The sequence below is a fragment of the Sciurus vulgaris genome (genome assembly GCF_902686455.1).
Source record: "Sciurus vulgaris genome assembly, chromosome: 2".
In the NCBI taxonomy this organism is placed as follows: domain Eukaryota; kingdom Metazoa; phylum Chordata; class Mammalia; order Rodentia; family Sciuridae; genus Sciurus; species Sciurus vulgaris.
This window is the reverse complement of record NC_136462.1, coordinates 48,184,559-48,200,344: the sequence shown is the minus strand read 5'-3', so window position 1 is coordinate 48,200,344 and position 15,786 is coordinate 48,184,559. Positions and strand designations below refer to the sequence as shown.

The window sequence follows — 15,786 nt, the reverse complement described above, 5'->3', positions numbered from 1 at the left end:
TTCAGGGGTGCCACCTGTGCCCTCTGGGATTCCAGGGGTGTGTGTGCTATAGCATGGCACTGCCCCAACCCTGGAAGTCTTCAGCTTACTGATCCAAGTTGTGCTGTGTCTGCATTGATGTCTCAGGTCAGAAGGTTCATACAAGAACTTAAGGAGAAAACTACTTGACTTTTTAAGCAGGACCTTCATGGTTAATGGGATTTGTCTCTACTGGCTAAGCCCAGGACCTCTGGAAATAACTACAATTGGGTCCCAAGCTACTGTTAGGACACTACTGGTAATTTTTCTGAACATATTCCTGTGACACTTCACACCTGTTGTCACAACTCATTGCTGAGAGATTAAATGAGTCCCATGTGATGACTCTGAGAATCTTGAACCTGGTTCCCTCTGGACTTGGCCCCATGCACCTTTCTCTTTTCTGACTTTGGCTGGTATCTTTCACTGTAATAAATGAAGCTGTGAGCACATCTCTATGCTGAGTCATGTGAGTCCTCCAGGCAAATTTCTGAACCTGGAGGTGGATCTCGGGAGCCTCCCAACAACTACTAACACTCCACTGGCTTAAAGCAGGTCACATAACCAAATCCAAAGTCAAGGAGTTTAAAAATATACTTTACCTCATTAGTGAAAGGATCTGCAAAATCTCTTGGCAAAGGGCATGGACACCAAAAGGGATAACGATTGGGGCCATGAATGCCATCTACCACAATGTGTGTAAATATGTAACTGAAATTAGAACAGTCTTTAACATATTGGATATGGTTAATAAATTATTATTCCACAAAGCTTTCCCAGATTTTCCTGGTGTATTTTGATTTCTCTCTATCATCCTTCTTCAACAATAGTCATTTACCCATATAATAGAACTAGGCCTTGATTACATAGTTTTATTTCATATTCCTTACAAAAATATTATATCCCGCAACAATACTATCAACCTCTACAGTAAAATATGGGATTCCCTGAGTTTATGGCCACCATCTTGAAAGCCTTCTATGACTAAGTTTGAGGGGAACTGGCTGTTGGTAAGCAATATCTCATGGAGCTATGGCTAGTCTCTAGCTTTGTGCTTGTCATGGCTTGGATGTGAGGTGTCCCCCAAAAGTTCATATGTGAGACAATACAAGAAGTTTCAGTGGAGAAATGATTGGGTTGTAAGAGTCTTAACCCCATCAGTGAATTAATCCCCTGATAGGGATTAACTGAGTAATACCTGAAGGTGGGTAAGGTGTGGCTCAAGGAGGTGTGTCCCTGGAGTTGTGCCTTTGGGGTATATATTTGTTATCTGGAAAATGGAGTCTCTTTCTCTCTCTATGCTTTCTGATCATCATGTGAGCTGCTTCCCTCCACAACACTTCTGCCCTGATGTTCTGCCTCATGTCAAGTCCCAAGGAATGGAGCCAGCTGTCAATGGACTGAGACCTCTGAAACCATGAGCCCCCGAATAAATTTTCCTTCTCTACAATTGTTCTCGTCAGGTCTTTTAGCCACAGCAGTAAAAAAGCTGACTAAAACAGTGTTCATTCATGCAATGAATGTTTGCTCATGTGCAAGAGATTTTCTAGGGGCTGGTCAAACAGCAAAGAACAAAATGGACAAAACTGAGTTTACATTCTAGTGATCCTGCACACAGTATTGATCAAACACTTCAGGACGAAGGCATTCTACCCAACCAAAAGAGCTTAAGCTATAAATCAAATGCCAACATACCATTTACAATGGAGATGGCCTTTAGCAGTAAGTAAAATATCCCCATTAACATATATAATTAAGATTCATTTTATTTTAAAATATTCTCATTCATAAGATTCATTTCATTATTAAACATTTTTTTTAAATTAGGCTACATCTTGCCATAAATAGCATCTTGAAATTACTGTACTTTCCTTCTTGCCTCCCAAGATTGCCTTGCTCCTTTGTATCAGCTAATGCTCAAAGCATGGACATGGATTTGTGCAAAGGATTTGTGCAAACTTCTCTATCAGCAAGACTTAGAAGTGACACATACCACCTCACATCATTAGCTGAAACTCAGGTACAAAGACATCACACTGCAAAGGAAAAAAATTGTTGTGGGCCCAAGTAGAGGAGGAAATTGTTAGATGAAACACCAATCTCTGATATTCTGCTATTCTGCTCCTGGGAAGGGCAAGAAAAAACGTGGAAATTTCCTTTTTTTTTTTTTATTTTTTTTATTTTACTGTAAACAAATGGGATACATGTTGTTTCTCTGTTTGTACATGGCGTAAAGGCATACCATTTGTGTAATCATAAATTTACATAGAGTAATGTTGTTTGATTCATTCTGTTATTTTTCCCTTCCCCCCACCCCTCCCACCCCTCTTATTCCCTCTATACAGTGCTTCCTTCCTCCATACTTGCCCCCCTCCCTAACCCTAAATCTAACCCTTCCCTCCCCCCATTATGTGTCATCATCCACTTATTAGGATATCATTCGTCCTTCGGTTTTTTGAGATTGGCTTATCACACTTAGCATGATATTCTCCAATTTCAGCCATTTGCCTGCAAATGCCATAATTTTATCATTCTTTATGGCTGAGTAATATTTCATTGTATATATATATACCACAGTTTCTTTATCCACTCATCAACTGAAGGGCATCTAGGTTGGCTATTGTGAATTGAGCAGCTATGAACATTGATGTGGCTGTATCTCTGTAGTATGCTGATTTTAAGTCCTTTGGGTATAGGCCAAGGAGTGGGATAGCTGGGTCAAATGGAGGGTCCATTCCAAGTTTTCTAAGGAATCTCCACACTGCTTTCCAGAGTGGCTGCACTAATTTGCAGCAGAAATTTCCTTTTTAGAGTGCTTCCTTAGTTGAACTTCTAGCCAGCTGCCATTCTATTGGGATATTCTTTTTTTTTTTTTTTGGTACAGGGGATTGAACTCAGTGGCACTCAACCATCGAGCCACATCCTCAGTCCTATTTTGTACTTTATTTAGAGACAGGGTCTCACTGAGTTGCTCAAAGCCTCACTGTTGCTGAGGCTGGCTTTGAACTCCCTTTTCTACTGTCTCAGCCTCACCAGCTGCTGGGATTACATGTGTGTGTATGTGTATACACACATGTATGTGCCACTGTACCAAGCTTCTGTTGGGATATTCTTAACATAGATTTATAACTACACTCACCAGGTTAGAGATCTCTTTCACTTTCAGTTCTGCCTTCCTGATACTACAGTCTGAGTCCCCTGATTCTATGTTTGCACAGCTCTGTCTTAAGTTCCACTTTATCTTAATTAACTTCTGCAGACCACCTAGGTTATCTAATATTTGAGAATTTTTACTAGTTTAACACCTACTGTGCCACCTGTGCCCAAGTTCTGGGGACACTCTATTGAGCACACATCTAAAAGATACACAGGCAACAAATTTTTCTAGAGATGCAGTATAGCATACATAGTGCTCAAGAGCATCAGCCTCTAGTGTCCACCCACCTGGCTCAACTCCCAGCTCCTCACTTGCTGTTAACCTTGAGTAAGTTGCTCATCTTTCTGAGCCACCTCTTCACATAACTAAGTGAAATGAGTTAAAAGAAAAAGAAGCAGGAAAAGATCTTAAAACAGTACCCAATTCATAAAGCTCTTGGAAAATGGCAGCTCTTACTTATTATTGTTAAAGATCACATACTTCCAAATGCCTCTGCCCAGTGACTGAACAGCCTGCCTCAAGAGCAGATTCTTATTCCATCAGATATCTGTATTTTCTTCTTCATGGTACATGCATTGTGTAGAAAGCTGTTAACCTCATGGCAACTGAGAAGTAAAAGAGAGAGAGGAAGGGCCTGGGGCTCAAATATCCCCTTTCAGAGTAGAATCCCCAGTGACCTAACTTCCTCCCATCAGGCTCCACCTCCAAAAAGTTGCATCACCTCTCAAGAGCATCACAGACTGGCAATCAGGTCTTTTTAATGCATGGACCTTTAGAGGACATTTTCCAAACCATAGCAACCAGTTTTCCTCCTTCCTATCCCTTTCCTTGGCCCGTTCACCTCTCAGTGACCTTGCAGCAAAGCAATCAGGGCAGGTGCTTCTGACATTTTCTTTTCCTTCAACACACCTTCCCAGTCTTTCTCACTTTTACCTGTGAGAGAGTGGGGTCAAAGATGAGCTATGAGTGCCCCAAATGCCAATAATCTACATTTACCTATTTCACAATGTCACCCAGGCCAACCTGATTTACTTCTAAATATATGCAAATGTATTTCAAACTGGGCATAGCCATTGTTCTTAAAGAGCCCATGACTGTAGTCACAAAACAGAAAGTTGATGCACTTCACATACTTGTTGATCATTTGACTTGTTGATCAGGACTCTTAAGTCTGGATATGCCCTTGTGCATAGTACCAGGTCCATCAATTTGAAATACAAACTAACACACCAAACCAATAGTCATAAATCTGTGGTGGATTGTGACCAGTTCCCTAGCTCTACTGCAATATCATCCAAGGAAGCAAATTTATATAAAAGAGGATAGGTATAAGGAAGTGTTTCATGTGTGTGTGTGCACGTCTGTTTCTATTTTAGCTTTTGATTTGGAGATAATGGATCACTAAGGTATCATATGGAATAGCAAAGACCTGAAAAGATTTCCTGACTACAGAAAATTCCAGTGGGTCTCTATGATGGTTAATTTTGTGTTAATTTTTAGCCGAGTGCAAAGATATTTGGAGGAATATAATTCTGGACATTTCTCTTAGGGTGACTTTGAATGAAATTTACACATAAAAGGGTGGATTTTGGGTAAATCGGGTTGCCATCATAACAAGGGTGGGCCTCATCCAATCCGTTGAAAGTTCAAATAGAACTTTCAAAAACTGGCCTCTCCTGAGCAAGGGGAATTCTTGGGCAGATAGCCTTCAGAATTATCTCCAACATGGGCTCTTCCTGGTCCTACAAATTGACTAGCTTTGAACTTGAACAACTCTCTCCCAAGTCTCCAACTCACTGGCTTCTGTCCTTAGATTTTGGACTCACCAGAACACCACAGGAGAGCCAATTCTTCAAATCTCTTTCTATATATTCATGAATACATACTATTCATTCTGTTTATCTGAAGAACCCTGAATAGTGCAGCTCCTAAGTCAAATTGTGCCCTTTTATTTACTAAGGAATACTAACAGCTCTATGCCCACTGGCTTTCAGGCATGAGCCAAGGAGCTGAAACTTTTGCGTATTTTTCTCAGATGCGTAGGTAATATGGCTCTGGGTGACTTACTTTGCTATGGCCAGTTAAATAGGAACTGGGGAATGGGGAAAAGAACAATCGAATACGTTCTGTAAATGTGTACATTTAATTAATTATAGCTAATTGTGTGAAAACACTGGCACTGTAAACCCACCTGGCATCATTTTCTCTCTTTCATACAATATTACTTTATATTTGTGAACAGGAAGGTTGATCCTCACCCTAACTTATAAATACTTACATACATTCATACTTTAAAAAAGCAAAATCTCCCTACCCTGAACTACTCGTACCTCTTGCCATTAGAAAACACAGCTTTCCATTGACTCAAAAACGCGGGAGCTACCGGGAGACTCGCCCCGCCCCTTTCCCCGCCCCCTGCCCTCTCCACGCTCCCAACTGGCGGGAGGAGGGCGCCCCCTAGCCAATCAACGTTCCGCAGGGCCCTCCTCCCGCGCGTCTTTCAAAGCCCTTCTGAGAACCAATGAGCGGTTAAAGGCTGAGCCCGGGCACCCGAAGGCGGAGTAAAAAACAGGGCCAGGATTTGATTGGTTCCTAGAAGACGCCGCGCCCCACCTCCCAGAGGACATACCAATGAGTTGAAGGGAGAGGCGGGGTCCGCGCGGGGCAGCGACTGAGACGCGGGTGCTGCCGGAGGGAGGCGACACTGGTCAAGGCGTGAGGCGGCCAGAGATGAAGCCGGTGAGTCGGGTAGGATGGGACTTGGAGGAGCGAAGCTGCAGGGACCGGAGCAGTCCCTTAGGCCAGTTCCGAGACCGGGAGTACAGCCCGGGCTTGGTCGCGGCACGACTCGCGCAGTAACCGTCTTGTGCGTCGGGAGGTGTCGCTTCCCCGCACCGGCCAGAGTGACCGCTGCGAAGGAGCTGGTCCTCGCCGAGCAGGGTCGGAGGCGGACGAGGAAGCCGGTCCGACACTCACTGTGTGCCTGTTGTGGGCTGTCACCTGCGGGTTTCTCATAAATCTCTCGAAAGCCTTGCAAAAGAAGGCCAAGTACGGTTTTACGGAGGAAAATGAGTCGTGTTTCTTCGTATCAATAAGTGTGATCTCCCACCCGAAGGGTGTCTAGGGGCTGCCATAAACTCCCAAGGAAAAATCATGAATGCGAATGTCATGCCCCGGCTTGTGGGCGACATCACAACTGCCGCCATCCCCCAGGAACACCTTGTCATTGTGTTCCTTTCCCAAGATTCAGAATCACTGGGACCGGGAAAGCAGAAATGTCCAGCCGCTTTAGAAAAAAAGGAGCTTTGATTAACCAAAATTGCTTTAAAGTAAAGGAAAAACAGACTTTGGCAAGGAGCTGGAGCCCCACAAAACTTACCTACCCTCCAGGTTGGCACCCTTTGAGGGCCTTCTTTGAGGTTCAGCTGATTATACTACAGTTAGATCCAAAGCAACTCAGATCTTCATTCACTCTGTCATGTGATCTTACAGTAACAAACAAGATTATAGAATATAACTTTAGAACTAGACAGAGCATTGGGTGTTTACACTTGCTAATCCCTGTTTCCATGTGGAGAGACATCAGCTGTCCTTAACTCCTGACCACTCTTTCCATTTGTCCCCAGAAGGGAAGAGTAAGTTATCTGACCCTCGAGTTCGGGAGGAACTGAACACCAGTAGCTTAAACTTTTCTTCACTTCTCTCTCCAGATCTAAGTTCCTGCCTCTTTCTGGCCTACTCTCTTGTCACACAGGAGCCCTGGGTGTCCATCTGTGCCTGTAACTGAGAGGATTAGTCTAATTCTGGGGTGGAAAAGTGGCAAGTTCAGTCACTCATAGCTTTAAGCTTCATCTTCCATTTGACAATAAAAACTAACATTTTGATCTCCATGCAATGTCTTATTTCTCAGCTGGTTCCAACTAGGAAGTAGGAAAAGGGCATTTTTAAAATTGGTCCTTTAAAATTCCTACAAAGTATCAAAGTCTTGCATGTAAAAATGCTACCTTCAGGATTGAGTTTCAACTGCTTAGCTCAGCACCCTGGGGCCATCTCAACAATTCTAGTCTGGTGATTCATAAAGTTGGGGGCAGGTTAGTTCATCTGTACTCTCTGATCCACCACCCCACGCTGCCCCCTCTATAGGAGTCATTTTTTTGAGAAACTACATCACTAGTTTCATCTTTTCTGTTTCATTTCTACTTCAACATCACAGTTCCTGAATACACAACCTTTCTCTTTTTGCCTTAATTACCTAAACTTCCATGTCTGCCTAGAAACCTCCTGTTTTCCTTCAAACCTCAGAGTAACCATCTCTGTGAAGACTTCTCTAGCTTCCTAAGTTGTCAGTCACTCCATTCTCTGTTTTATGGCATGATGTTTCTTCTTCCATTTTAGCCCTAAAATCGTTCTCCCGCTAGGGCATGGTGTTGCTTACCTGTAATCCCAGCCACTCAGGAGGGCGAAGCAGGAATGCAAACTGAAAACCAGCCTCAGCAATTTAACAAGGCCCTAAACAACTTAGTGAGATCCTGTCTCAAAATAAAATCCTTCTCCTCCTGTAATCTATATACACACATCTGTCCCTACAACTACACTGAAGGCAAGCTATTTACCTATGGATCTTCCCATCTCCAGAGCTTTGGCCAGTGCAGGTGTCCAAGAAATGTTTGTGAATGAGTAAACAAATCACTTCATATTTGAGAAAGACAAAGGATAAACTGAAGTAGCTTGTGTACAACTATCTTTCCAATATGCAGTACTGTGATTATTAATAGGATGGTAAATAGTAATCATTTATCATGGATATTGCTGACCTGATAGTTCAGATTGGTGGCAGAATAAGTTGAAAATATGAATTCAGTAGGTGTTTAGGCCAGGGTCAGTTATGATAAAGCTATACATAATTTTTTTTATAATTATCTAACATAATATTCCTTTTGAAGCCTATTTCAATACAAGCAAGTGAGTTTGACTCCTCAGATGAAGAGCCTATTGAAGATGAACAGACTCCAATTCAGATATCATGGTATGTTAGCATTCCTAATCAATGATGAACTAAAATATTTTATATTGCATTATGGTCTTTATAGAATATAGTTCACATATTGAAAACATAAAGCGATTATCTCCTAATTACGTAATTCTAATCTTCGAGGCATCTTTGGACGCTGTGATTTATTTACTGTCTATAATATAGAACAAGGCCCTTTTGTTCTCCTTATTTATACATTGAGAAAACCTTAATAGACACAAGTAAGTAAGGATGGGTAAGGAGTAGAGGTAGGATTTTTAAATGATCTCCCACCAAAATCTACTTATTCTTTTAAGACAAAAGAATAGTATACCAAATATAGGATGAGATACTCATTTATTATTAAGTCAAATCCTAGATAATGTTTAAACCATTTGTCATAGTAATGCATCTGTCAGTAAACTTTTTAAGACAAAATCCAGATAGATATAATAACCAAAAAGAATTTCTATTAAAAAAATCAATTTCCAAGTGATTTATGATTTTCCAGATTCTCTACAACCAAAAAATGCTTTCTCTTATCCCTGTGAATGTAATAATCTCTCCTCAGGAAAGAACCATCTCTACAGTAGGAAAGGAATACTCAATGGTGTTTTCTCTAAAGATCTTTTGTCCTGTCATCAAGAGTACCTTTCATTTCCCCCTTTCAGCCCTTTTTAAACTCAAAAACTCATCTAATTTTTAATGTCATATGGCATTTATATGATGCCCCTGTTTTCCTCTAAATTCATCTCCTGACTTGCAGACAAGATGAGCCTCTGTCCCTAAGTACTACAGACTGGGAATAGATATTATTTCATTTTAATCAAAATCCATTACAGCAGGAATGGGTAGCCTGTGGTTGTCATTATATGAAATTATATGTTAAAGTAGTAGTTCCCCCCAAAAATCTTAAAATAGTAATGTAAAATGAATGCTAAAGATGGCATTGTCAGATGCTCACATTTCAGTTCATTTACCTAAAAGTTACAAAAGATCAAGCATCCCTAATCTGAAATCTGAAATGCTCTAAAATGCCAACATGACACTCAAAAGGTTTTGGAGTTTGGAATATTTCAGATGTCAGATATTCAGATTAGGGATGCTCAACCAATAAATCTAACTAACACAATCAAAAACTCCAAAATCTGAAATACATCTGGTACCAGACATTTTAGATAAGGGACACTTAACCTGCAATACAAAATATCTCATGTAACATCCCACAGGATAACTTGAGTACACTGTATACTACCTATTGGCAACTTGAGTATTATTATCTTTATGGTAAATTTAAACTAACATACCATTTTAAGACTTAAATTGTAAGAAAGCAAATGATAAGTTTTAAAACTTATCATTTTAAACCTTTAAGTCTTTCTAAGCCTTTTTGTGACCCACCTATGGATATTAACTATGAATTTTTACTTTGTGACTTCTGTAAAACTTTAGAACACCCTTATGTGGTGGCAAGCATTCATGTTGATTAAGTTTCCATTTATAACTTATGGGAAGTGGAGTGTGGGTCCTGGGGATTGAACCAAGGACCTTGTGCATGCCAGGCAAGTGCTGTACCACAGAGCTACATCCCCAGCCCTTTTTACATTTTATTTTGAGAGAGGGTTTTTGTAAGTTCCCCAGGCTAGCCTCAATCTTGCAATCCTCCTCGCCTCAGACTCCAAGTAGCAGAGATTACAGGCATGAACCACAGCACCTTACCCATTTATAACTTTTTTAAAAGCTGAATTAAACTTGTTAAATTTTTCTTTTCAGGCTACCTCTGTCACAAGTGAATTGTTCTCAGTTTCTTGGTTTATGTGCTCTGCCAGGTAGGTAATACTACAGTTGTTTTCCTATTAATATATTTAGGAGAACTTTTTGATAGCTAACACATTATTCTGTGTACTACTGAGCAAGGAAAGAACCTCAGAGATCTGCAGTAGGTAACTCACTTTGGAAACCTTCATGGTTGGTTACAGATAAAGGTACATAGATCTACTCTTCAATCCTTCAGAGCTGCCTTCAGAGCTCTGCATTTCTGATTTACCTATCGTAATAGAACTTAATCCCTGGGGTACAAATGAGGCTGAGGACTACAGCTAGCTACTCATTACAGAAACACACAGAATAAGAGTGCTGGCTTAGGAGTTTCTTTAGCTAGAATCTATAAATTCTTGTAATTATGTTCCTAAGAATCTAAGAAATTAAAATTCACATTCAAAATGGAATTGAAAATAAATGATCTCATGGAATGATTTTCTGAAGTAGCTATATATGTGTTTAAATGTGTTTGTTATATATTGCCAAAAACTGACTTTATTTTACTTGCATTATTACTACTTATAGGTTGTAAATTTAAAGATGTTAGAAGAAATATTCAAAAAGATACAGGTAGGTGTAATATGAGACCACCATACTAATAGTTTAAAAAAAAACTGAAAGTCTCTTTGTCAAAAGGAACAAACTGTAGTCTCTTCTCAATAAATATTTGATACTTTAAGTTTCAAAAATAAGCTTACTCTAATATTTGAAGATGTATTTATGAAAGACCCAGAGAACTCATCATTTATCTCAACTTTGCTTTTCGTCAACTGCTGTATATTATACATATAAACTGTATTTGAGGTTAGTATGTATAAGTTAAAGGGAGAAATTATATAAATAGGAAACTGACATTTTGTACTGTCTAGATCTTTGACCATTCTCTTCCTTGCAGACTTAACTGTGGTAGGAAGCAAGGCCAAGCTGGGAACCCAGAGGCAGCAGTGAAATCATCCATCCTTGATAGGAAATTTAGAGCCAACATCTAGGTTGGGAATCAGAGTGGGAACTGGTCTTCTGTGCCCAAGGACATTCATAACATTGCAATTTCAAGTCTAATAAGAATTTTGATAATCTACCCCCATTTATAATTTTCTTATAGTGTAATACTTACAAATGTGAATTTTTTCAAAATATTTTATTCTGATTGACCTGGAATATCTCAAACCTACTAGTCCCACCAACTTCTTTATACTACAGAAAATAAGAATATATGTATTGATTGATTCCGACCAATGTAGCTTTTTTAAACCTTAAAGTCTTTTTCTGGTTGTTCTAGAATATCAGTTTGCTCATGTACTTCATTTAATTTATTCCTTACCTCCCAAAAAGACTTAATGAGGCTAATAAATGAGATGACCCTTGCAATTATTTATAATGATTTTCTGCTTTAGATAAACCCACTGTAATAGGAAATTTCTATTTAGAGAACATTTAAGTTATAAAAAAATATATAATTTAAATCATTGGTTCAAGACCAAACTTGCACATTTTGGAATGCCTTATTAATTTAGTAGGTTTTGTAAAGGGGGTTTTCAGGTTTTTTTCAATTTTTTTTTTTTTTAAATGAACTGGGATATACGCCCTGGGTTCAACTCTCAACTCTCAGCACCACACACACATAACAAAAGGCATAGAATCTCCTTGCAGAAGTTACCATGGCATCTCCTCAGAGTCCTTTCTAGGAAAGTCTGAAATATACATATAGTAATTATTCAACATGTACAACATACCTAAATGCTTAGGTATGTTAATCACAGGTTGAATCCTTGCTTACCAATACAAAAATATAATAGTTTAATCAGGAACAGCACTGTCCAATACAAATATAATGGAAGCCATATCTGTAAATTTACATTTAAAAAAGTAAAAATAATTTTAACAATATCTTTTATTTAAGCTCATAAATCCTAAATATTATCATTTCATCAACTTTTAAGTCTAAAGCAAATATTTAATGAGATAGTAATTTTTATGTGCTTAGTCATTGAAATTAGGTGTGTCTTTTACAGTACATCTCAGTTTGGACTACTGCCTTTCAACTGCACATCTAGAGGGTCATAAGAAAAGGCACTTCATACCTCAGTGGCTAAATGTTCTTAGATTTGGGGGTGGGGCAGGCTTAAATTAGCCAGGATTATTTATTCTGAATCAAATGTTCTGGAGTGAATTGCCCTAAGGAAGTTTCAGTGGGTAGAATTCCTATAGTAATATTTCTTGGTTCTTAAAGTGAAAATAATTAAATCATGTACAGTTAATGCTTTATTTTCTAGAGACCTGGTCCATAAAATTAAATATTGAGTGGTATGATGTAGAACAGATATGAGGGAAAAATACAACAACTCTGGTTGGAGATTTTATATACAATGTTTGCCGTAAAATAAACAGCGGAGTGATTAGCAAACACAGTTGATGTGGGAAGGAAAAAAATGTGCTACCATTCCTTCTCAGGAGTTTATAAGTATTATATATTTTCAGATTTATGTTAAAGCAGTGTTATAAACTTTTTTTTTTTAACAAGAAAAGCAATACACGATACAAATGATTCATCTTGGAATTTAGTACAAAGCATTTTGACTTAAAAATCACTCAAGTTTAATGATTCAGGCATTTCAAATTTATAAGTTATCACTTGTTACTAGTTTGGCTTAAGAAACTTAACTCCATATTCTCCCTCTTGACTATATTTAAATTTGTAATGTTTTATGTGTATGTGTCTGTGTATCTTGGTCTCTTGGCAGAAGAACTAAAGAGCTATGGTATACAAGACATATTTGTTTTCTGCACCAGAGGGGAACTGTCAAAATATAGAGTCCCAAACCTCTTGGACCTCTACCAGCAGTATGGAATTATCACTCATCACCATCCAATCCCAGATGGAGGGACTCCTGACATAGCCAGCTGCTGTGACATAATGGAGGAGCTTGCAATCTGTCTCAAAAATAACCGAAAAACCTTAATACAGTATGTTCTCCTTTTCTGCATACACTACATAAGAAATGTCCCAGTCAAAATGATTTCTCAAACTGTTCAGTTATTGCCAACCTTATATTTTTGTTGTAAGGATTCAAAGGATAAAATGCATGGAAAGTGCTAACACAATGCCTGGTACAAAGTAAGCACTCAGATATTTATTGTTCTTACTTTTCAAGAGTAAGAACAATAAATAAGTAGAATTGGAAATTTTTAGAATAAGATTACAGGCCTTTTACCCCCTTAATTTTTGTCTTAGATCTTAAGTTGGAATTTGGGTACCACCACCACCACCACTACCACATAAACATGGGGTATTATCACATACCATTTACTTGTCATTTAGGCAATCAGTTGCTTAGTTATTTTCAATAAGCAAAAAAAGTCAATTTTTCCCAAAATTTACAGCAAATAAGTCATCCCTTTAATCAATGAACAATCTTAAAGAATATGACTTGAAAATTGTTTGATGATATGAATTTGTTACCGGAATGAAATGGGACTCTGTCAGTGACTATAAAAAACACAAGCTGCTGTTACAAATGTTTAAAACAAAATAAAATGGGTTAAGGAAAGGGAGAGAAATGAGTTAAAAATGGGGAGAGGCTGGGCATAGTGGTGCACACCTGTAATTCCAGCAGCTCTGACAAATTCAAAGCCAACCTCAGCAACTTAGTGAGACCTAAGCAACTCAGCAAGACCCTGTCCCTAAATAAAATACAAAAGAAAAAGAAAAAAAAAAGCAAAGGACTGGGGATGTGGCTCAGTGGATAAGAACTCCCTGGGTTCAATTCCCAGTTCCAAAAAAAAAAAAAAAACGTTGCTTGGATAAGGGTAGAAGAGAGTGGCAATGGACAGCAGGTTGTAGCATTAGAAATGGTACTGTGGATGGTTTATACCATAGATGACCTTCCAGAAGTGCAACAGAGCAAAGGAGAGCTAACGCTAGTCCTTAACTGTGTTTGCTGTACATTTCTGTAACCTAATAAGCCACCTCATGCTTACTGAACAAAGTAGGGTATTAAAGAGTGTGATTACCTCAAAAACTCTAAGGTGCCTCAAGTCATTGCTTTGAGTTCAAGGTATACAAACTCTACCAAACAGCTGTGTAGTCTCAGGGCCCTGTGAAAGGACAAATCCAGCCAACTCTCTTAAACCTCATGCCAGCAGTACCAGTTCCAAAGGCAAGCCTACTAATATAGGGTCTTTGGTGACAAAACACCTGCTTGTGGCCAAACTAAATTTGATATAAACAGAATTAAAGCTGGCAGAATGGGTAATAAGAACTAGAGGCTATTCTACATTCTATGGTTTCCAAACTTTCTTAAGCATAGTCTTTCATCTAGTTCTAATTATAAAAGTAAATTTTCAAAATAGATTCAGTTATTTCTGCTTAATTTTCTGGTAACTATAGGCAAAATAGTAATTAAATATAGCCAATGAAAAGTGTTCTCCAATTTTTAGATCCATTTTTTAAAAATCCAATTCTGAGACTTTTTTTTTTTTTTTTTTTTTTTTTTTTTTTGGTACTGGGAATATAACCCAAGGGGCACTTAATCACTGAACCACATCCCCAACCCCTTTTATTATTTGAAACAGGGTCTCACTAAGTTGCTGAGGCTGGCTTTGAACTTGCAATCCTCCTGCCTTAGCCTCTTGAGCACTGGAATTGGAATTACAGGTGTGCACTACCACACACAGAAAAAAAAAAATTTTTTTTCTGAAAGTAGCTTCTACTGAAGTTTCTGAAGACCAACCAGAGAGACTTGGTTTATTGAAGCTTAACAATTTTTACCCTAGCAGGTTTTGTCAAACTAAATGCCCTGACATTTGAACAGACTATAAATGAGATGGAGAGGCATCTGGGTGAGCTTGCATCTGTTGAATGTTTCAGGCTCCCATAAAAAAACACATCTGATGACTGGAATTTTGCCTTGTTCTAGAACTTTCAAAGGTCTTATAATAAGTTTGTTTGGGCAAAAATAATGTTCTATCATTCTGCTATTTTAAATGCCCATATTACTAGACAGATGTAGAGCTGTAGAGTTTATCCCTCAGAAAGAAGGTATGCTTTTTTTTTCCCTGGGGTCTGTTCTCTGCTAGTGCTCTCTGACTTGTTCTGCCTGGACATTTTCAGTCCTTTATGGAATCAGTGAACACAGTTGCTATTGTTTTACATTGTTTCCTTGGGTTGTAACAAAGTACCAAAGACTGGGTGGCTTGTACAGAAATTGATTCTCTCAGAGTTCTGGAAACTAGAAGTCCAAAAGCAAGGTGTCAACAGAGCCATGCTCTTTAAAACTGGGTGGAGACGTCTTCCTTGCCTCTTCCCAGCTTCTGATGGTGGCTATCAATCCTGGGTGCTCCTTGGGTAGTAAATGAATCACTCTGGTCTCTACTTCTGTCACCACAGGATTCTCCTTGCGTGTCTGTGTCTTCATGTGGTGTTTTCCTTTTATAGGGACACTAGATAAATGGTTTTTGTACAGATATAGCGTTTGTCCTGTAACTACTCAGGTTTTGTCTACAAGAGAATAACCGAAGAGGCAGTTTGTAAAAATAGATCAATTTCTACCAATCTAATAACATGCTCCATTGCTCAGATGTAGATCTTGGGGTTTAAAGAAGTCAATATTAAGGACCCCATCTACCTTGACCCTTGGAAGTGTTCTGCATACCTCTCCACAAATAAATAAGCAATCAGCTTTTGATTAAACAATATTAATCTCTGTGCAGAGTGCTGTGCTAGGTGTTAGAGTTTTAGATAGTAGGCAGGAAAAGCAAGCTTTTAGTTGTAACTTTGGAT

General features: G+C 38.7%; 1 protein-coding gene across 2 annotated transcripts in view; it reads left to right on the top strand.

Annotated features, from left to right (window-relative positions):
- The first annotated feature begins 5,843 nt into the window (after nt 1-5,843).
- The window catches only part of CDKN3 (cyclin dependent kinase inhibitor 3), a 15,179-nt gene continuing 5,236 nt past the window's right edge, over nt 5,844-15,786 (top strand). The window contains exons 1-5 of one of the 2 annotated variants that reach the window (XM_079121486.1): nt 5,845-5,914; nt 8,119-8,201; nt 9,960-10,015; nt 10,533-10,577; nt 12,749-12,971. In XM_079121486.1, coding sequence (XP_078977612.1) covers nt 5,906-5,914; nt 8,119-8,201; nt 9,960-10,015; nt 10,533-10,577; nt 12,749-12,971 — 416 coding nt within the window. In that variant the 5' untranslated portion in view covers nt 5,845-5,905. Of the gene's footprint in view, nt 5,915-8,118; nt 8,202-9,959; nt 10,016-10,532; nt 10,578-12,748; nt 12,972-15,786 lie in introns of both variants that reach the window. The other variant, XM_079121487.1, reaches the window with a different exon arrangement.